Raw genomic sequence first — 22,768 nt, forward strand, 5'->3', positions numbered from 1 at the left:
GATATGGTCACCTACAGACCCGTGGATCTGCTGCAGCTGATATTCTCAAAGAGATCTATATGTCATTACATTAGATCTATCAGGTTAGTGCAATTTGAATAGATCGCTTATTTTGTCCATCGGATAAGACCCTATGTGCGCTGATTTCTTCTACAGTTATGTTCCAGAAAATGGGGCTGGCTTTCCTATTGATTTGATCCAGTCAATTTTTTCACAAATAGCATTTATTATTTGCCGATAGAGGAAATATGTCAAATACAAGCCAGAATTGTAATGATACACAGCGGATATGAAAAGTCTACATACCATGTTAAATTGACAGGTTATTTCCATGGGAAAAGATCATAGCAAGAATAATCAAATTAGAATTTTTCCCACCTTTAATGTCACCTATAATCTTTACAAAGCCATTGAGAAACAAACTGAAATCATTTTGAGGGGGAAATACAAATTGCAAAACTAAAATAAAAGTGGTTTCATAAGTGTGAAGTTCCTCTTATAATTCGGGATGTGGTTATGTTCATAATTAGCCAATGTTAAACAATAGTAATGTAATAGTAATGTTAAACAATAGGTATTACACAGCTGCCATCATTTACAGCAGTGTTCCCCAACTCCAGTCCTCAAGAGCCACCAACATCTCATGTTTTCAGGATTTCCTTAGTATTGCACAGGTGATAATTACATCACCTGCACAGGCAATAATTCCATCACCTGTGCAATACTAAGGAAATCCTGAAAACATGACCTGTTGATGGCTCTTGAGGACCGGAGTTGGGGAACACTGATTTACAGTGATTCTAATTAATACTAATGTCATATAATGTTTAGCTGTTCTTCCAGAAACTGGGATATAGGTGTACTTAACCATCTGATCCGCCTCATTAGGAACCTTTACTTTGACCAAGAAGCAACAATCCGAACAGAGCGCAACATGGCATGATTCAAAGTAGAACGTTGCAACAGACAAGGCTGTATCCTGTCATGTCACCATTTCTCTTCAATTTATATGCAGAAGCTATTTACAGGAAGCCTAGACTTGCCAAAAAAGAACAAAGAATCAAAATTGCTGGATGGATCATCCACAATCTTAAATACGCAGATGATAAAACATTTATAGCAATAAGCACGCATGAAATGAAGGACTTATTAGGGAGTGTCAATATGGAAAGTTCGAACATTGGACTGCTTCTCAATACAAAAGAAAGCAAATACACTGACCGAGACACATTTGAGATGGATGGAGATGAACTGGAAGTTGTAAAGGACTTCAACCTACTCGGATCAATGATAACTTCAGATGCAGCAAAGACACCGGAAGTCAATAGGAGAATAGATATGGGCAAATCAACAATGAAGTCACGGGACAAGGTCTTCAAAACAAGGAATGTTTCACTAGGGACGATAGCATGGCTCGTACATAGTTTGGCCTTTTTTATGTTAACATACAAATGAAAAATCTGAATGATAAAGAAAGAAGAAGAATCGACTCCTTCGAAATGTAGTGCTAGAGAAGGATGTTATCAATACCATGGATGGTAAGAATAACAAATAAATACATTTTGCATCAAATCAAGCCAGACATGTCACTCGAAGAAATGATCACCAAGCTACGACTTGCCTTGCTGGACACATCATACAAAGAGAGCAATCACTGAAGAAGGACATTATAGTTGGAACAATAGAAGGAACACAGCAAAGAGAAAGACCAGCAACCTGATGGCTTGATGATATCAAGCTAATGGCTGAGAAGACCCTGATGGTCCCATCTAGGCTTGCATAAGATCGATCTTCCTACAGAGCATTCATCCATCAAGTCACCATTGCACGATATCAACCTCAAGGCTGTTAAATAATAATAATAACATTAACAATAATAATAAAGGATTTTCCTGACATTTTCTTAGTAGCAATTTAAGATAAAATCAATTGTCTGTAAACACATCAAAGGGATTTCACTGTTGAAAGCTATCAGTCAAGAGAAGGTTACAAAAAATTTTCCAAGGCATCTATAGAACATTGTGAAGACGGTCATCTAGAAGTGGTTTAAATTTGGTGCAACAGTGAAATTACCTAGAACTATTGTCCCTCACAGATTAATGAAAATGCAAGAAACAAATTAGTCAGAGAGGCATCCAAGAGGCCTACAGCAACATTAAAGAAGCTGAAGTAATTTCTGGCAAGTACTGCTTTTGTGCTGAATGTGACAACTGGCTTGTGGGATTGGGTTGTAAGATGAAAGCCTTTTTTAACAAATAAAAACATCCAAGCCTGGCTATGTTTTAACAAAACCTACATCAAGTTTGCCAAAAGCATATGGGAAAACATGTTATTGTCTAATGAAACCAAGTTAGAACTTGTTTGCCATCATTCCAAAAGGTATGTTTGGCATCACCAAAAAGACACCATACCTACAGTGAAGCTTGGTGGAGGCAGCAATATGCTTTTGTGCTGTTTTTCATGAGTTTTAAATGACACTTTTGTCAAGGTGGAGGGAATTATGAACAGTTTCACGTCAGTCAATTTTGCATCAAAACCTTCAGGACTCTACTAAAAAGATAAGGAATGTCACTTTTTAGCACAACAGCTACCCAAAGCATAACGCCAAATCAAAAAAGAAATGTTTTCGCCAGAAGAAGATCAAAGTCTTAGAATGGCCCAGCTAGAGCTCAGAACAACTGAATCCAATTGAAAAGTAAGAAGATTGCGCTATTGCAAAGTAGTGTGGGCAAAGGTTGACATTACTAAATATGCTATGCAAATAGACTCCTACCCAAAAAGACTGAATGTTGTCATAATTTTAAAATGCACAAACAACAAAATATTAGTTTAAGGGTGTGAATACAAAGATAAAACTATATTACTTTAGTTCTTTATTTTTATTTTTCCACCCAAAACAATTTCAGTTTGTTTTTCAACTAAATTGTACAGATTATTGGTTACTTTAAAAGTGGAAAAAGTTCTGAAATTATTCTTCTTGGCATGATTTTTACATGACAAAAAGTTGGAATTTTATAAGTGGTGTGAAGACGTATTACATCCACTGTATGAAGAATAGAAAGCATAGGAATTAATATTTTTCCATGTTGACAACCACTATAATACCACATGTAATATACAAACAACACCTTTAAGAAATTTTTCCGCACAGAGCACCTTGAAGAATTGCAATAACAGCCTGGTATCATGAACCTGGTGGCCACATCCTGATAAATATGAAAAGTTGACTGGAGTTTCACTTTACTAATCTAATTCATGTCTTGACATTTTTTATGAAACTGTATAAATAAAATGAAATGGTGAGATGTCACTCAGCTGAACTCCCCCTCCCTGCGTACACTAGAATCATGAATAACATCCCTAATAAGAGATGCGGGGATAAAAGCAGGTTGATCTGAAATACAAAGAGCATTCTGAAGGGTCTGTCGCTGTCTTTCTTGAAGAAGTGGTTTCTCATAATGGATCCGTATCCAGGGAGCTCCTGTGTAGAGGGAGAATGTTAGAGTTTGTAAGTATTTCTTTCATCTTATCATATAATGGAGATGTGCATCATTACAATATTACAAAAATTAAGATACATTTAAAATATACAGTAGCAGTTAGCTGTTCTTCAGATGCTCTCGGAGTACCATGGCCCACCTGGCAGTCAAGAAGGTGAGCGCCAGAAAATGGTTTATTAACAGTGTCACTGACCCATGTCTTACTGCAATCGTGTACTCATATTCATCTTCATAACAAACTAAGCACTTAGTAAATCTAAAGAATTGCTTTTTAGTTGCCATGTAAGTATGCTTTACCTTTCTCTACCCGCTGCCCCACTCTCACCAGCAGTTCTGCTCCAACACTATGGTTAATTACATCTGTAGCTTTCTTTCTCCCAGCTCCAAGTGCATTCAGGATTTCGGCAATAGGTCTGGCTCGGATTAACTCCACTGTACCTAGATATATTTATAAAGTTTGTCATATTTTATGAAATTGGTTTGAAATACAAATAATTTCTATTGTGCTCCAAAAGAGACATTGAAAGGAAATAAAATGTGTGCCGTTGATGTGTTGAAACTGACACAATAGATCAAGAGTCGCCTGAGCTCCAACTCAAGGTGTCCTGCCCATTAATGTGAAGCAAGTTAATTCACAATGTAGCACCAGTTGTCACCATTAGAGGTCATTAGGTACACATTTATCCTGTTCTGTATCCAGGAGCTTATCGCTTGAAGCCTGTGTTCTGACTAGAACCCCCCCCCCCCCCCCTGGTTTCCTGGGCAAGAGTAGCCATTTTCCCCCGGTCCTTGAATCTTACACACGTGTTCCTGGCTCTCTCTTCCTGCAGATCATTGCTCTTGATAAGCGGATTCCGATGAGGCACAAATGTACTTACATGTGTGTGTTATGTTCGAACAATTATGCAGCCACTGTGTAGCAGAGTGTGTAGTTAGGCATGTTGTGCTTTATTTCATATTGCTGTTTCTCTGTATGCAGATAGATGTTTGCCTGTATAAAGTACCGTAATACAATGCTGACAGCCTGAACCTGCCCTAAGATAGCCATGATAACTGTGTATCTGCTTTATCCTGTGTTCAGTGTTAGTTCTCTAATCTCTCTGTTATTCATGTTATTGCATCTTGTAACATGCTGTAATATGCCAAGTACTCATGCACTGTTATTTCCTTTGTAGTTTTTACCTGATCATCCATTATGTCGAATATCTCACAATATCATCTACTATTGTTGTTCATCGTTCACCATCTCAATAAATATAGACTTAAGAACCTATACAGTCTGTTTACTGAGGCAATGGATGAAGGTTTAGCCGTATGCTAGAATCCACACAGCATCATACGTGGAGGAAGGCAGAACACAAGGCAAATCATCATTCATAACATTTAACATCACAGCCGCACCAAAGAGAAGCAATTTTCAGTCATTTAATTAACTAACCCCTTATAGTGTGAGTTAATTAAATGTTTGACCAAATGTAGCAGTTGATAATTTTGTATGGCCCCAGAAGGATTATATAAATATCCAAATGGCACTTAGCAGAAAAAAAGATTCCACGCCCCTTTAATAGATCAAACCCTCAAGTGTATGACCAGGACTAGGTCTTGAACATTTAAAGGGTTCTTCCCTCAAAAAGCATAGCATAGGAGATAACGTTCTGATCACTGGAGATCCAACTACTGAGACCAGGAAGAATTCAGAGACCAGCACCTTAAAACCCAGAGGATAGACCTCTGGAGTCTCATCCTGAATGGAGCGGAGGTATGCATGAAGGGTATTAGCTCCATTTATTGTCTCTATTAGCTATTCCCACAGAAAACAATGAAACGGAGGCTACCCATGCGCACAAGTGCTCTATTCAGGATGCAGGCTTCCCCTATGGTAGCCCTGTTCTCAAGGTTTTAACCCATTTATGGCATGCAGGCTTTGGTGCGGGCTTCGGTGCTGAGCCCGCATCTTTTCCCATACATGACAGTTGATTTAATCAGCTGTCATGTGCCTTTAACAGCCGCCGGTGGATTGGAGCTCCACCCGCAGCTGTTAACCATTTAAATCCCACTATCAGAGATTGACAGCAGGATTTAACTGGCTAACAGCCGCAGGTGGACCTCCGATCCGCAGCTGTTAAAGGCACATAACAGCTGATTAAATAAACATGCTCCAGCCGCCCATCTGCACCCCTGTCATGTGATTGTGGGGCACTCATAGGTAGTCATGACAGCTGGAGGTTGCATATCATTATGATACTCCAGGGGCTGGCGTTCATAAGAGATTGTGATTTCTGCTATACATAGCAGTGCTGAAGAACTGCACAAGCGATCGGATGATAACAGCTTCAACAAGTCTCCTAAAAGGACTATTGAAGTCAGTAAAAAGTGAAAAAAAAAGTTTTTAAAAATATGAAAAAAAAAAATATTTTAAAAAAAGTTCAAATCACCACCCTTTTGTCCCATTGAAAATAAACCAAAAAAATACACATTTGGTATAGCGGCATTCAGAAATGTCCAATCTATCAAAATACAAAATAAATTAATCCGATAGAGTAACAAGAAAAAAATCCAAACATCAGAATTACCTTGCAATAAGAGGCAATCAAAACATCGTACCTACCCAAAAAATAGTATCAATAAAAAGTCAGCTCAGGACACAAAAAATAAGACATCACTCAGCCCCAGAACCTGAAAAATGGAAACGCTACAGGTCTTGGAAAATGGTAACAGATGCAAAAACTTTTTTTTCCATACAAATTTCAGAATTTTTAAATAAAAGAAAAACTATATGTTTGGTATCAGTGTCATCGTATTGATGCCGTGGTGTAACGTAGTCCGCTAAACGGGTTCACACAACGGAGTGTGAACCCAGCCTAACTCGCTCCTCACCTAATGGCATCCAAGACTTCTCCTGAATATCCCCCATCCTCTGGAATTCTCTGCTCCAACACATCCGACTATCAAACACTTTCGGTTACTTCAGACGGAACCTGAAAACCCACCTCTTCAAGAAAGCCAACAGCCTGCAATGACCCCGCTGCCTCATAACCACTACCGGAGCTACCCCTTCACCAACACCGGAGCTACCACAACCCCCAACCTATTGTCTCCTTCCCCACCATCCTGTAGAATGTAAGCCCGAAAGGGCAGGGTCCTCGCCCCTCTGTATCAGTCTGTCATTGCTAGTCTGTTTCCTGTAATTTGTATGTAACCCCTTCTGATGTACAGCACCATGGAATCAATGGTGCTATATAAATAAATAATAATAATAATTTAGGCCTGTATATTGCTAGTAAGGGTCACTGGGTAATAACTAATGGGCCCATGATTTGAAACAGTTGCTGATTTTACATTTTTATTTCATAGTAATATGCAGGTCTTTCATACATACTGTATATCCACATCCTGGTTTGAAACTCACTATATGAATGATGCTACATATTTCTTGGTACTGAGGAGTTACTATAAGCCTAACAATATTCTGACCTGTTCTGGGAACTGTAAGTTCTTCTGTATGAGCTGCTTTTCCCAGTTTGCTGCTGGAGCTCAGAGTCCTTGCTATGTCAGGTTTGACACCCTGTGCTTCCAGCATCTTTCGAAAGCATTGGAGCGCAGATCCATCACTTAAAACGCTGGCAATTTTCTCTGCCCCGTGTGTTGCTGAATTAGCCTTTCCACAGAGCCAAAGGAGATGACCACCTGTAGATAAGGAAAGATAGCACAACATAATAATGCATTCTTAGAACCTTACTACATGGAAAATACATATTAATTGAAACAAGTACTTAAAGGGAACCTGTAAGATAAGATAACGCTCCTAGCGTACAGATAAGGCATTCATCTTCAGGTTTATAGCATCTGATAATGCTATTAACCTAATATATGAGTTAAATAAATACATCTTGTTGATTTAGCGTTAATTTGCAGGTTAATAGCATTACTGAAAATGCGAGACTCAGGAGAAAATGAATTATATTTCTCCTGGAAGCCACCAGCTTTCAGTTATGGTGTGCCGGCACGACTTCAGTCATCATGCAGCAGTTTATCTAACCCTAACACTAAAGTCTGAGTTGTGCTGTAGAATCATAGACTGTTAAAATTGGAAGGGACCCCCAGGGTCATCGTGTCCAAACCCGTGCTCAATGCAGGATTCACTAAACCATCTCAGTCAGATGTCTGTCCAGCCTCTGAAGACTTCCATTGAAGAAGTCACCACCTCCCGTTGCAGTCTGTTCCACTCATTGATCACCCTCACTGTACATATATGTATAATTAGTTTGACAGATTTGTATCACTATTCACCTTTTAAAAACAGTCAAATTAGTAATATACCAAGAGGAATATCTGAGTGTTCAATGGCATCATGTGAAGTTCTAATAAAGATGCTTGACAATTACATACAGTACATGGCCCATGTATTACTTTTTGCGTCATGCATGATAAAATGCAGAGTATTACAAAGTATATAGCAGAAGTGGAATACAATATATGACCTGTTTGTAGCACTAGCTCTTTGAGGTCTTCAGGCCCCCGTCCCTCCAAACACTCTAGGGCTTCTATGACTTCAAGGCTATTTCCTATACAATAACCAATGGGATTATCCATGTTAGTAATAAGAGCAATTGTAGGAATTCCCAGAGAGACACCAACATTTACCTGTGATAAGAAAAGGTCTACGTGAAAATCATATCATTTATATAATTATTAGTGATGAGCGAGTATACTCGTTGCTCGGGTGGTCTCCGAGTATTTTGCCGTGCTCGGAGATTTAGTTTTTGTCGACACAGCTGCATGATTTACAGCTGCTAGCCAGCCTGAGTACATGTGGGGATTCCCTAACAAACAGGTAACCCCCACATTTATTCAGGCTGTCCAGCAGACGCAAATCATGCAGCTGTGTCGACAAAAACTAAATCTCCGAGCGTGCCAAAATACTCGGAGACCACCCGAGCAGCGAATATACTCGCTCATCACTAATCATTATAAATACCTGAGACAGTGTCAGGCCCCTACCAGCAAACACATACTTACCAGACTATTTGCTAGATGCTTTGCCTCTTCAATAGTTGGACTTTGAGCTGCCTCACCAAACTTTACATCCAGTATTAATGCAGAGAGACTCTCGGCCACCTTTTTACTCATGATAGAAGCTGAATGAAAACAAGTAAACACCAAAGACATGTGAAATATTAAATTATAGTATAATATATCCAACCTAAATTTCAAAAAAGTTGGGGTGCTGGGTAAAATTCAAATAAAACAAGAATGCAATGATTTGGAAATATCTTATATCAATAGTTTATGCACAACATAACAAAGAGTGAATATCAGACATTGAAATTTAGACATTTTAGCGACATCAATTTATCAATTAGTTAATTTTTTCCAATGAAATAAAGCATTTCTCTACCTCCAACTCCTGACACATTTTCTATGTTCAGCAACATATCTCAAAAAAGTTGGGACAAAGTTAACAAAAAAATTTTGGCATTGGAATTATTACAACAGAGGGTGATAATTCTGTCTTTAATCTTGCCGATTCACTCTCTTATCCAGCTCATGCAAATATTGAATGGAGGAGATGAAAATAGAATAAATATCTTGTCCTTTATTAGTGCATCATAAAAACAAGCTGACGCGTTTCAGACAATGCCGCCCTCAGTCATAGCATAATAAAAACACATTACAACACAATATATACAGGCACATAACAGAAGGCTACAGCCAATCACAATACATGTCAATTACCCATATATCACACACCTGAGTACCCATTGGACAAAGACACACACCCTGCCCAACCTCAGTTATTTTATAACCACTAAGTCTATATATAATATTGCAAATACAAATTGTAAGAATACAACAATACCCTTCGCCAATTTATATAAATACATGTAAATACATAAAATACCCCCACATATATACATAGACCACATATCTTTATTATATTTATACATGAGAACATCACTTTATAAAAAATACATCAGATCTGTTTTATAATTCATTCCTTTGGGGAAACAAGTATCTAATTTTAAGATCCAAGCTGCCTCTCTGCGATATATGGGATTCTCAATCACAAGTAGTTTTTTCTACACCATTTTCCATTGAATATCTACAAGTAGTCAATATAATAAAACGGCATCTTCCAATTTTGAGGCAGGATAAAAAAACTAACACCATTTTAGATAATGGAGTGCGATTTGTAGCCAAAAAATCCAAGACTTTAGTCAACACGTTATCACCCAGTTTATATAATAATTCAGGAAAAAAGAGCTTATTCCTGGTTAGAAAGCACAGGTAACTACAAATGTGGCATAAGTAGATGTGGATTGTGTCAATATATGCAGAAAACCACCAAATGTAGAGCAAAAGATGCACAGCATGATTTTACAATCAAATTTGGGCTAATAATAATTTTTTTTTTTTTAAGGAAACAAATGTGACATTTTACTAATTAGCCCATCTGCTCTGGAGATAGTGGAAAGATTAAAATATGTTCCTATTTAAGATAAAGGAAATGCATACGATATGCTATTCTAGCCTTTGCTACTGATATCTGTATATACTTAAAGTTAATGTATTGTAACACAATTTCTTATTCTTTAGACCATGTTTAGCACCAGTGGTGTACCTTGAAGCTTGTGGGCCCCAATGGAAAATCTTCAACAGTGTCCCCCAACTATCATGGGTTTATAATAGTATTGGCCATTTCATATGGGCCAAATGGACCATTTGGGTCCCTTAAGCTCCATGGCTCGTGTGAGACTGCAAACCCTGCACCTACTATAGTTACGCCCCTGTTTGGCACTTACACTTTAAGTTTACTTCTCAGCAGTCATCTCATCACCATCAGGGGCAGGATTACAGTGGAAAACAACATCTCTATTATAAAACTGAAGACAAGACAAGATACATCACTTTCAGTAGAGAATAGTCACAGCTTTACTTCCTGCACAGTGACCTCTGCACATGTTACAGAGCATGCCCAGACAACTCTTCAATAGAATTCAATAAGTCATCTCCCAATACTAGTTTTTCTATGTTCACGTGGTAGCTAATCTTTGAACTGCTCTTAACAGCAAGACAACAGCTCAACACGTGTAGAATCAGGAAAAAACATTGGTAGAGAAAAAGTATGTTTCACTATGTAATACAATGCATGTTCCAGCTTTCTTCTTCTCCGTTATGCACTTTCTATTTAGCACATTCTTGGGTCTCATTTGGACCTGTGCACACTCTGCAATATGAGATATGATGGCCTTGTCTTCTTCTGCAGACTGAGGGTGTGTCAGTGGCCATTAAACTCTTCTCTGGGCTCTTCTCCAGTAGTATATATAGAGCATCCAATATTATTATATTAGACACCTTTGAGAGGAGCCTGTCTAGAATGCTAAACCTCAGTATAACAACTTGCTGGTAGGTCAGTATCCTAAAATCTAAATTGATAGGTTCCCTATGGATGTGGAGTGGCAGGTATAAGATATACTACCTGTTATAAGTGGCAGACTGTCCACTGTGGCTGTCACATCTCGCATCTCATAAAAGATCTTATCAGCTGGTACAAGGTTCTTAGATTGTCCAACAATACAGCAACCAACAGAGCTTAGGATTTCCATCATCTGCATATAAAACACAAAGGTTTGTATAGAGGAATGATAGTGGCAATGTATAGCCAATTGGGGCTTATTATGTCTCCACATTATATTGAATGGCACCTCTGTGACCCCTCAGTTACTCCCCTGCACTTATAGATCACATATTCAGGCTAATCATTTCTTGATCAATATAATTAATTACTAACTCATATTTTATTAAACAAGATTGCTCTGGTTCAATTTCCCCTATCAGAGACTTTGGCTAGGTAGCTGATACATGTACAGTAAAGGTACCGTCACACTAGACGATATCGCTAGCGATCCGTGACGTTGCAGCGTCCTGGCTAGCGATATCGTCCAGTGTGACAGGCAGCAGCGATCAGGCCCCTGCTGTGATGTCGCTGGTCGGGGAAGAAAGTCCAGAACTTTGTTTCGTCGCTGGATCTCCCGCTGACATCGCTGAATCGGCGTGTGTGACGCCGATTCAGCGATGTCTTCGCTGGTAACCAGGGTAAACATCGGGTTACTAAGCGCAGGGCCACGCTTAGTAACCCGATGTTTACCCTGGTTACCATTGTTAAAGTAAAAAAACAACCACTACATACTTACCTACCGCTGTCTGTCCCCGGCGCTCTGCTTCTCTGCACTCCTCCTGTACTGGCTGTGAGCGCCGGCCAGCCGGAAAGCAGAGCGGTGACAGACAGCGGTAGGTAAGTATGTAGTGGTTGTTTTTTTTACTTTAACAATGGTAACCAGGGTAAACATCGGGTTACTAAGCGCGGCCCTGCGCTTAGTAACCCGATGTTTACCCTGGTTACCGGCATCGTTGGTCGCTGGAGAGCAGTCTGTGTGACAGCTCTCCAGCGACCAAACAGCGACGCTGCAGCGATCCAGATCGTTGTCGGTATCGCTGCAGCGTCGTTTAGTGTGACGGTACCTTAAGTCCACTTAGAATTCCTGCAATGCATAGCCAATTGGTCCGAATTAGCACTATACAGACATGGCCAAAGGTTTTGAGACTCACACAAATTTTGGTTTTCCCAAAATTTGCTGCTTTGGTGGTTTTAGATCTTTTAGTCAGATGTTTATATGGTTGCTAAAGTACAATTATTAGCATTTCATGAGATTTTAAGCTATTATTGACAAATAGGACAAGTTTATTTTTCAAGACTTCTGCAATTTACCCAAGCTGCTGGATATCCGCATTCTGACTGACAACCCATTCTTATCTCATCTTTGATTGGAGTTTATCACACTTTCTGTGTTTTTGTTTGTCCACCCGCTTTTTGAGGATCACAATGGGATTGAGATCTGGGGAGTCTTCTCACCATGGGCCAAAAATGCAAATGTTTTATTTACTGAGCCACTTAGTTATCACTTTTGCCTTTTGACATGGTCTTCATCATACTGGAAAAGCATTGTTTATCACCAAATTGCTTCTGGATCGCTGAGAGAAGTTGATCCTGGGGAATGGTTAGATCCCATTCCTTAAGGTACCTTCACACTGAACGATATCGCTAGTGATCCGTGACATTGCAGCGTCCTGGCTAGCGATATCATTGAGTTTGACAGGCAGCAGCGATCAGGATCCTGCTGTGCCATAGTTGGTCGGAGCAGAAAGTCCAGAACTTTATTTCGTCGCTGGACTCCCACAGACTTCGCTGAATCGGCGTGTGTGATGCCGATTCAGCGATGTCTTCACTGGTAACCAGGGTAAACATCGGGTTACTAAGCGCAGGGCCGCACTTAGTAACCCGATGTTTACCCTAGTTACCAGCGTAAACGTAAAAAAAAAAAAACACTACATACTTACATTCCGGTGTCTGTCCCCGAGCGCTGTGCTTCTCTGCACTGTGTAAGCGCCGTCCGGAAAGCAGAGCACAGCGGTGACGTCACCGCTGTGCTTTCCGGCTGACGCTCACAGTCAGTGCAGAGAAGCACAGCTCTGGATGACAGAAACTGGAATGTAAGTATGTAGTGTTTGTTTTTTTTACGTTTATGCTGGTAACCAGGGTAAACATCGGGTTACTAAGCGCGGCCCTGCGCTTAGTAACCCGATGTTTACCCTGGTTACCAGGGGACTTCGCATAGTTGGTCGCTGGAGAGCTGTCTGTGTGACAGCTCTCCAGCGACCACACAGCGACGCTGCGGCGATCGGGATCATTGTCTAGATCGCTGCAGTGTCGCTAAATGTGACGGTACCTTTACTCATGGAAGTTCTTAAACAAAATTGTGAGCGAGCTCACTGCCTTGGATGAAATGCAATCTCACATTATCGATCTCAGGATTCATTACTGTTGGCTTGACACAGGACTCATAGTAGCCGTCACTTTTTCTTCTCAGGACAATCATTCTTCCAGTGGTCCCAAGCAATCTGAATGGGGCTTTGTCAGAGAAAATAACTTTGCAGGATACACAGTAATTGGGCTGTAGAGTACTGGGGTGACTGCAAAAAATTTGGGTAAAGTTATTTTCTCTGACGAAGCCCCCTTTCAGACTGTTTGGGACATCTGAAAGCGTGAATAAAGAAAAGGTGAGCGCTACCATGCGTCCTGTGTCATGCTAACAGCAAAGCATCCTGAGACCATTCATGTATGCGGTTAGTTTTCATACAAGGGAGTGGGCTTAAGAACAGTGCCATGAGTAAAGAACAGAATCTATACATCCTCCAAGAGTAAATTCCTCCAACGACTCAGGAGCAATTTGGTGAATAACAATGATTTTCCTTGTATGACAGAGCACCATGTCACAAGGATAAAGTGATGACTCAGTGGCTCAGTGAACAAAACATTGAAATTTTGGATCCATGGCCAAGAAACTCCCGAAATACCAGTCCCATTATTATTATTATTATTATTATTTATTATTATAGCGCCATTTATTCCATGGCGCTTTACATGTGAGGAGGGGTATACATAATAAAACAAGTACAATAATCTTGAAAAATACAAGTCACAACTGGTACAGGAGGAGAGAGGACCCTGCCCGCGAGGGCTCACAATCTACAAGGGATGGGTGAGGATACAGTAGGCGAGGGTAGAGCTGGCCGTGCAGCGGTTTGGTCAATCGGTGGTTACTGCAGGTTGTAGGCTTGTCGGAAGAGGTGGGTCTTCAGGTTCTTTTTGAAGGTTTCGATGGTAGGCGAGAGTCTGATATGTTGTGGTAGAGCATTCCAGAGTAGGGGGGATGCACGAGAGAAATCTTGTATGCGATTGTGGGAAGAGGAGATAATAGGGGAGTAGAGAAGGAGATCTTGTGAGGATCGGAGGTTGCGTGCAGGAAAGTACCGGGAGACGAGGTCACAGATGTATGGAGGAGACAGGTTGTGGATGGCTTTATATGTCATGGTTAGGCTTTTGTACTGGAGTCTCTGGGTGATGGGGAGCCAGTGCAGGGATTGACAGAGGGGAGAGGCCGGGGAATAGCGGGGGGACAGGTGGATTAGTCGGGCAGCAGAGTTTAGAATAGATTGGAGGGGTGCAAGAGTGTTAGAGGGGAGGCCACAGAGCAGGAGGTTACAGTAGTCAAGGCGGGAGATGATGAGGGCATGGACTAGGGTTTTTGCAGATTCTTGGTTTAGGAATGTGCGGATCCGTGAAATATTTTTGAGTTGGAGGCGGCAGGAAGTGGAAAGGGTTTGGATATGTGGTTTAAAGGAGAGATCAGTGTCAAGGATTACCCCAAGACAGCGGGCTTGTGGGACTGGGGAGAGTGGGCAGCCGTTTACTGTAATGGATAGGTTCGTTGGGGAGATCGCGTGAGATGGGGGAAAGATGATGAATTCTGTTTTGTCCATGTTAAGTTTTAGAAATCTAGTGGAGAAGAAGGATGAAATAGCAGACAGACATTGAGGGATTCTGGTTAGTAGGGAGGTGATATCTGGTCCAGAGATGTAGATCTGTGTGTCGTCAGCATAGAGATGATACTGAAAGCCGTGAGATTCTATGAGCTGTCCCAGGCCAAAGGTGTAGATGGAGAAGAGCAGGGGTCCTAGAACTGAACCTTGCGGGACTCCGACAGATAGGGGGCGAGGTGAGGAGGTGGTGTGTGAGTGGGAGACGCTGAATGTACGGTCAGTTAGGTATGATGAGATCCAGGATAGGGCCAATTCTGTGATGCCAAGGGATGAGAGGGTCTGCAGCAGCAGGGAATGGTCCACTGTGTCAAAGGCAGAGGACAGGTCCAGGAGGAGGAGGACAGAGTAGTGTCGCTTGCTCTTGGCGGTTAATAGGTCATTGGTGACCTTAGTTAGGGCAGTTTCAGTGGAGTGGTGTGACCGGAAGCCTGATTGAAAGCGGTCGAAGAAGGAGCAGGAAGATAGATGGGAGGACAGTTCAGTATGGACATGTTGTTCCAGTAGTTTTGAGGCAAAGGGGAGAAGTGATATAGGGCGATAGCTAGATACAGAGGATGGGTCAAGAGAGGGCTTTTTGAGGATAGGTGTGATTGTGGCATGTTTAAAGCTTGAGGGGAAAATGCCAGTTGTTAGTGATAGGTTAAAGAGATGGGTTAGGGTTGGGATGAAGACTGTGGTGAGGTTTGGGATGAAGTGGGATGGGAGTGGGTCAAGTGCACAGGTGGTGAGATGCGATCTTGAGAGTAGAGTGGAGAGTCCGTCTTCTGTAATGGTGGAGAAGTTGGTTTTGGAGGTGGAGGGCTGGGTAGTTGGGAGGAAGGATTCTGGGGGTTGTTTACTAAAATTGTCTCTGATGTTCTCAATTTTCTGCTTGAAAAATGAGGCGAAGTCTTCAGCTGAGATGAGTGGGGAGGGAGGAGGTGCTGGGGGACGGAGGAGAGAGTTGAAGGTGTTGAATAACTGTTTGGGGTTGTGAGACAGGGAGGATATGAGAGATGAGAAGTAGGTTTGTTTTGCTGTGGCGAGCATGGTTTTGAAAGCAGTTAGGGACTGTTTGAATGCGATGAAGTGCTCGATGGAGTGGGATCTTTTCCATCTGCGCTCAGCAGCTCTGGAAGCTCGCCTCAGTTCTTTTGTCATGCTGGTGTGCCAGGGTTGTCTGTTGATTTTGCGAGCTTTGGTATGTGTGAGAGGGGCAAGAGATTCCAAAGCTGCAGCTATTGTGGTGTTATATAGAGTGGCAGCATCATCCGCATTGTGTAGGGAGCTTATGTCTGTGAGAGGGAGGAGGGATTCAGAGAGTGAGTGAAGATCAAGGTGTTTAAGATTTCTGCGAGGGTGTGAGAGTTTGTGGGGTGGGGGTTGTAGACAAGGAGTGGAAAGGGAAGAGAATGTAAGTAGGTTGTGGTCAGAAAGAGGAAGAGGTGAGTTTGAGAGGTTAGATAGGGAGCAGAGGCGGGTGAGAATGAGGTCCAGTGTGTGACCATCTTTGTGGGTGGCTGTAGAAGACCATTGAGTGAGGCCAAAGGAGGAAGTGAGAGATAGAAGTTTAGTGGCAGCTGAGAGGGAAGTGTCAATGGGGATGTTGAAGTCGCCCATGATGATAGTGGGGATGTCAGCGGCGAGGAAGTGGAGTAGCCAGGTGGTGAAGTGGTCGAAGAAGGTGGTGGCTGGCCCTGGGGGACGGTAGATGACAGCCAGTTGGAGGTTGGAGGGGGAGTAGATGCGCACAGAGTGCACCTCAAAGGAAGGGAGGATAACAGAGGGTGGCAGTGGGATTGGGGTGAAGGAGCAGTTATCTGACAGGAGAAAACCAACTCCTCCGCCATGCTTGCTGCTGGGGCGGGGTGTGTGAGAAAGGTGGAAGCCACCGTAAGAGAGTGCCGCAGGGGAGGCTGTGTCAGAAGGGGTGAGCCAGGTTTCAGTGATGCCGAGGAAGGAGAGTTTGTTATTGATAAAGAGGTCATGGATAAATGGAAGTTTATTGCAGACAGAGCGTGCGTTCCATAGTGCTCCAGATAGGGAAATTGGGGGAGAGGGGGCAGGATGAATGGGTATGAGGTTACTGTGGTTGCGAGGACGTGTAGAGGATCGTGGCAGGGGATTAGAAATGAGTGTGGGGATGTGATGAGGAGGGCCAGGATTTGGGGATATGTCGCCAGCAATGAGGAGCAGCAGACAGAGCGTTAGAAGGTGTGAGCTGGATAGGTCATGATGTGGCCGTGTGTGCCTGGCGAGAAAGGATTGTATGTGGAGGAATAGTTCTGTGGAGGAGGTGAGATGACTGGGGAGGATGGAGGGAGAAATGACTAGTTCTTTACTGGGTGGAGGGACTACAGGAGATAGGAAGAAATAGAGTAGTATGGGGGTGAATGTGAAAAGAAACCGAAACATTATAGTGGTTTTCTATTCCTTTACCTTCCAGTCAATTCCAGTCCAATTCTAGTCTAATTCATAGCAATTAAAAAACTGCAATTTAAAAATGCAATCTCTAAGATGGTCAGACACGTCTGGTCAGACTCATGGCTATGAATTTATGGGCACCTAAGGGCTCACAGCTGAGAGGGAGGATGTGGGCGTGTGTGTCTAGAGCACATGTTCACAGTTAAGCCAGGTCATAAAGAGGGGGTGGGGTAGATGGCCACTCAGGTATGCAAGCAAGAAGCAAGGGAAGTGAAATACGAATGGATAGAAAACAATGGGTAAGCAAAGCATACCAGGTGGAAATTATATGCAGTTCACATAAACACACATTGCAGGAAAGGCAGAGTAGATGGACAGCAGCATACCAGGTGGAAATTATATGCAGTTCACATAAACACACATTGCAGGAAAGGCAGAGTAGATGGACAGCAGCATACCAGGTGGAAATTATATGCAGTTCACATAAACACACATTGCAGGAAAGGCAGAGTAGATGGACAGCAGCATACCAGGTGGAAATTATATGCAGTTCACATAAACACACATTGCAGGAAAGGCAGAGTAGATGGACAGCAGCATACCAGGTGGAAATTATATGCAGTTCACATAAACCAATAAAGCCATAAACCATAAACCCATAAACCAAAAGTCCCATTGAGAACTTGTGATTAATCCACAAAAAGCAGATGGACAAGCAAATTAACAGAAATTGTGATAAACTCCAAGCACTAATTAGGCAAGAATGGGTTACCATCAGTCAAAATTTGGCCCAGTCCATCTGCAAGGCTGAATTGTAGAAGTCTTGAAAATAAACGTCAAATGTTGAGTATTTACATAAATTTGATGTATTTGTCAATCAAAGTATAAAACCCTATGAAATGCTTATATTTGTACACCTGTAGCCATTCAAACATCTGATTAAAAGATCTTAAAGTACTGAAGCAGAAAACTTAGTGAAAACCAAAATGTTTGTCAATCTCAATACTTTTGGCCATGAATGTACACCTATTTTGTCTCTCCATTTTTCTCCTCAGATAAAGCTCTTACTGACAGGTCGTTTTTCCTTTAAATAATATGGATGTCATGGACTGGATATGCCAAATACTTAGAAAGGAATACCTCTTAAATTATTTATTTTAAAAAATTCAAGTTTTTGACACAATTCTTACAATATATGTTTTCCTGTTTCTTTGAAGTGTTTCAGAATTATCTTCTATAATTTTTTGTTCTTTTTTTCTCTCCTATTTTATAGCTACTCTTCATTTATTCTGACATACCTGTTCAGGGTTCTGCTGTGAGCTGAAACCTGGAACTGATTCCAATTTATCCAAAGTCCCTCCAGTGTGCCCCAGTCCTCTCCCACTGATCATTGGAACCTTAAATGAACATTAGAAATTACAAATAGTAAAAATTAAAAAAACTGTTTGGGGGCAAAAGTGTATCCACATAGAGCAGTACCACCTGGTAAGGATAGTGAAAGGCGTGAGTATAGGCTCCCTTGTCGGTGTTGTGTGCAGGCACAACACCTGTAAATGCGTGTAACTGCTGCTGCAACCCTGTAACTGAAGGAGAAAACCTTGCTCCACCTGAATAATAGCGGAGGAGGACAATATCACATTGAACGGGCTGCACTGTAGTAAATGAAGAACATTTTGTGTTCAAATATGGTTCTTTTACCTTAAGAAAGGTGACGGTGCGGATCTGAAATGTGTTGGCACAATAAAGAACCATTTTGGAACCCAAAAGGCTTCTCATTTACCTCAGAGCAGCCCGTTCAACATGATATTGTTCTCCTCTACTACAAATAGTAAAAAGTGATGCAATTATCCATTTATTTTGTGTCAAAAAGTCATCCTTGGAGACATTTTTTCTGTAGATGTGACTTGTCTAAGTAAGGCAATAAATGACATACTACCACTTTCCAAATGTTTGCGATTGAATTGTGTGTTCTTAAGTGCTGATCACATCTAAAATATTAAATTACACATATGTATTATTAATAAGGTGATGGAATGTGAAGTAAGAATGAAACTACAGGTTTTCCAGATTTATTATCAGATTACAGTGCGCGCAAAAGACACAGGATGAGAGTCGTGCCTGCCAACCTCACAACTTGATTCTACGTCATATATGGATTTTTTAAATATTTTATTCAAGCTAGTTAGTTAACTTCTTAAAAACACGTGAGGTCACAAGTTGGGAGGAAGTCTATGACTAAGGCTCAGGAGCTAATTTCACTCCATATTCTCCTAAATGATCTTAGAACATGCTACTGTCACGTCAGAAGATGAACTTGTTCCCAATAGCTTGACCCATTAGGTGCTTTATTTAATAGTCACTACTGGGGTCCCCTATGACTCACCATCTGGGCCACATAACGCATCTAAGGCAGCCATCCTAGTACTCTGACTAATCAATACACTGCAATGCTTAGTTTATACAATCGTAGGTCCGTTTCTTAGTGGAACTATCAATGCACTAAAAAATGTGGGGTCTTTTTGCTAAATTTTAACACGCGTTATAAGTTATTATAGTCACTTTCAGAGGCTTGGCTGGTCTCTGATTGCCACATTCTCTCCTACTAATGCACACTGACAGTGCTCTCTTTTGCTGGCCTATGACACTTCTCATCAGAGCCAGCAAGGGAGCTCACTGTCACTGTGCATTGAAAAGGATATCGCACAGTGACAGCTGAGTGGAGCTCGTACTGAGTATATGTTGGAATTGACAACCAATTCATGCTCAGTAGAGCTGGTACTAGGCCAGTCACTGAATCAGGCATCACTGTTGATGCTATGTTTAAAGGGACTCTGTCACTTGAATTTGGATTGCCTTGTGCAGGCATGTACTACGGAGGACAGGGAATTAACATCAATCCAATATTGCAGCCAGCATGCAGCCAGCGGGTAAGGAAAGGGTGAATCAAACACCCGAAAACCCCGCCCCTATGGCTGAAGATTGTTCCCTCCAAATTCAGGTGACAGAGTCCCTTTAAGGGTGGGGCCAGAGGCTGTGGCCACAGCCCCTTTTCTCCATACACTGGGGATTCTCAAATGAAATGTCATCAAAATGGAAGCAGGCAAAAAAAAATAATGCAGTTAGAGAGAGTAGAAAAGGAAGGTAGGTACTTTTTAACCATAGTATATTAGAAAATCTATTATTACATTAAATAGATATACATTTAGGATTAAATAAGTACTAGTTTTGGACCACCCCTTTAAGGATAGGATATCAATGGAAAAGTCCAGGACAACCCCTTTTAAGAGGTAAATGGCTGGGATTGGAGTTTTTCTCTGTTCTCAGCATTCAATGCATGACTATGGTGGTCAAATACTTGCCTCTGATCATGCAGTCAACAACGACATAGATGTACATTATCCTGCAGGAACTATCTCCCGATGATGATGAACATGTATGTTATTCGTTGGTTGTTATGGGTTTGTATGGCAGTGCTCTCTTGCACATTGGGAAGCAATTGCTAGCAAGCGTACCTCACTGGCAGGTATTGTACACCTGTTCCATTCATTAAAATTGAACATGTACATGATACCTGACAATTGTGCATGCGTCCCGGAAGATATGACAAGATTCCTACTCATTGGCGACACTTACGTCCTAATGCGGCAACAAAGAACCTGTTTAAGGATTAAAGCATGGGTCATGATAATTGGAGCTTGAGGAATATCTGGAAATACTGTGAATAATACTTTGTGAATAATAAATAAAAAAGTAATATCAGTAGAATATAATTGTTTGATTTTGGCAGCAGTACTGAATGTCTATTGCTTTGGGTAATGCTTCAACTATTACAAGAGCTGCCTAATTCTGGTAGAAAAATTATGGACATACTTATACTTAGTGACTAGTACCTTGCAACCACAGGCAGCGAGTGCTGGAGCCAGAGGTAGGCTTACTTTGTCCCCAACTCCTCCTGTCGAATGCTTGTCGACCAACAAACCACTCCATTCCTCTGGCCATTCCAGTACACAACCAGAGGCCACCATTTCCTTTGTCAATGTCATGGTTTCTTCTGGGCTCATTCCTCGAAGTCGGATTGCCATAAGCAAAGAGCCTAGAGATACAAATGCACAATGTCCTACACTGTATGCATGTTTGACTTTTTATATGTTAACATTAACGTCGCATCACAGAACTAATGAAGAAAGAGCTTTTGCTTTTTTCTTTATCAAGTTTGTTGTATTTTGCATTCACTATATCTGGTTAAGGCCTTTAATTATGTGGCATTAATTAAACAAGCACCTCAATTAAAGTTTTCATCATCTTAATATATTATAAAGATCATATTATATACTGTGGGTACGGAAAGTATTCAGACCCCTTTAAATTTTTTACTCTTTGTTTCATTGTAGCCATTTGGTAAATTCAAAAAAAGTTCATTTTTTCCTCGTTAATGTACGCTCTGCACCCCATCTTGACTAAAAAAACAGAAATGTAGAAATTTTGGCAAAATTATTAAAAAAGAAAAACTGAAATATCACATGGTCATAATAAGTATTCTGACCCTTTGCTCAGTATTGAGTAGAAGCACCCTTTTGAGCTAGTGTAAGCAGGTGCTGAGATGCAGTATGCAGTGATTGTAGAGCAGTACAGTGTAACAATATTTATACTAACAGTAAAGGTAAAGTTAATCTCCTCGCAGGGAGTTAATGAGCAGTGAAGAAAACAAGAAATAAATGAAATAAGCAGAATGAGTGCGACAGTCTGAGTTTCAAATGACACTTATGGTAGCTCGTGCTGGTGTTCCTTAGTCCGCAGTCTGATGGCAGTAGTAGTACCGGCTCCATTGAGGTCCAAGATTAGCGATCCGTTTTCTGGCTGCAGCGGGCGGTCTCCGGTTTTACCCGCTGAGCCCCCAGTCCATAAGCGCACACAATCAAAGCGGGAAAAGCTGCAGAAGTTTCTATACCAAGCGTGGGCTGATGCGCGCTAGCCAGCAAAGGGAACCGCACCTCAATGTCCTGTAACTGGCCCACGCTTCTCTGCACGAGCACGGTTCTGCATTTGGCTGGGCGCACGGTACTTCCCACAGTCACTGTTCCGCTGGAGCACTCAGGAAATGTCGGCTGCCATACGTCGCAGAGCCAGGGCTCGGGGAGCGGAGCGCGCTTCCCACCCTGCTGCGCTCTCCATGACGGAGGGAAACTAACTTCTGTTTTGCGCACTTTTTCCTCTGCTTCTGGCTTAAACACACCCCTCTTCCTCGGTCATGTGACCTGTCCGGTCACCTATTCCTTCCCCGGGGCAACGTGGGATGCAGCCTCAACAATACAAGTACCCGCAGCTCGATCTTCCTCCTTACACTAGTACAGCCATGAGTCTTCTTGGGAATGATGCAACATGCTTTTCACACCTGGATTTGGGAATTCTCTGCCATTCTTCCT

The 22,768-nt window shown here is 41.6% G+C and overlaps 1 protein-coding gene across 2 annotated transcripts in view; it reads right to left on the bottom strand.

Annotated features, from left to right (window-relative positions):
- Window positions 1-212: 212 nt before the first annotated feature.
- Window positions 213-22,768, bottom strand: part of TYMP (thymidine phosphorylase) — a 37,800-nt gene continuing 15,244 nt past the window's right edge. Inside the window, exons 4-11 of one of the 2 annotated variants that reach the window (XM_069765482.1) lie at window positions 21,236-21,438; window positions 18,644-18,742; window positions 10,981-11,110; window positions 8,520-8,638; window positions 7,982-8,144; window positions 6,975-7,187; window positions 3,798-3,938; window positions 213-3,481 (exon numbers count right to left, since the gene is read on the bottom strand). In XM_069765482.1, the coding sequence (XP_069621583.1) occupies window positions 3,312-3,481; window positions 3,798-3,938; window positions 6,975-7,187; window positions 7,982-8,144; window positions 8,520-8,638; window positions 10,981-11,110; window positions 18,644-18,742; window positions 21,236-21,438 (1,238 nt within the window). In that variant the 3' untranslated portion in view covers window positions 213-3,311. The remainder of the gene's footprint in view (window positions 3,482-3,797; window positions 3,939-6,974; window positions 7,188-7,981; window positions 8,145-8,519; window positions 8,639-10,980; window positions 11,111-18,643; window positions 18,743-21,235; window positions 21,439-22,768) is intronic. The other variant, XM_069765483.1, reaches the window with a different exon arrangement.

The sequence above is a fragment of the Ranitomeya imitator genome, chromosome 4 (genome assembly GCF_032444005.1).
Source record: "Ranitomeya imitator isolate aRanImi1 chromosome 4, aRanImi1.pri, whole genome shotgun sequence".
In the NCBI taxonomy this organism is placed as follows: Eukaryota; Metazoa; Chordata; class Amphibia; order Anura; family Dendrobatidae; genus Ranitomeya; species Ranitomeya imitator.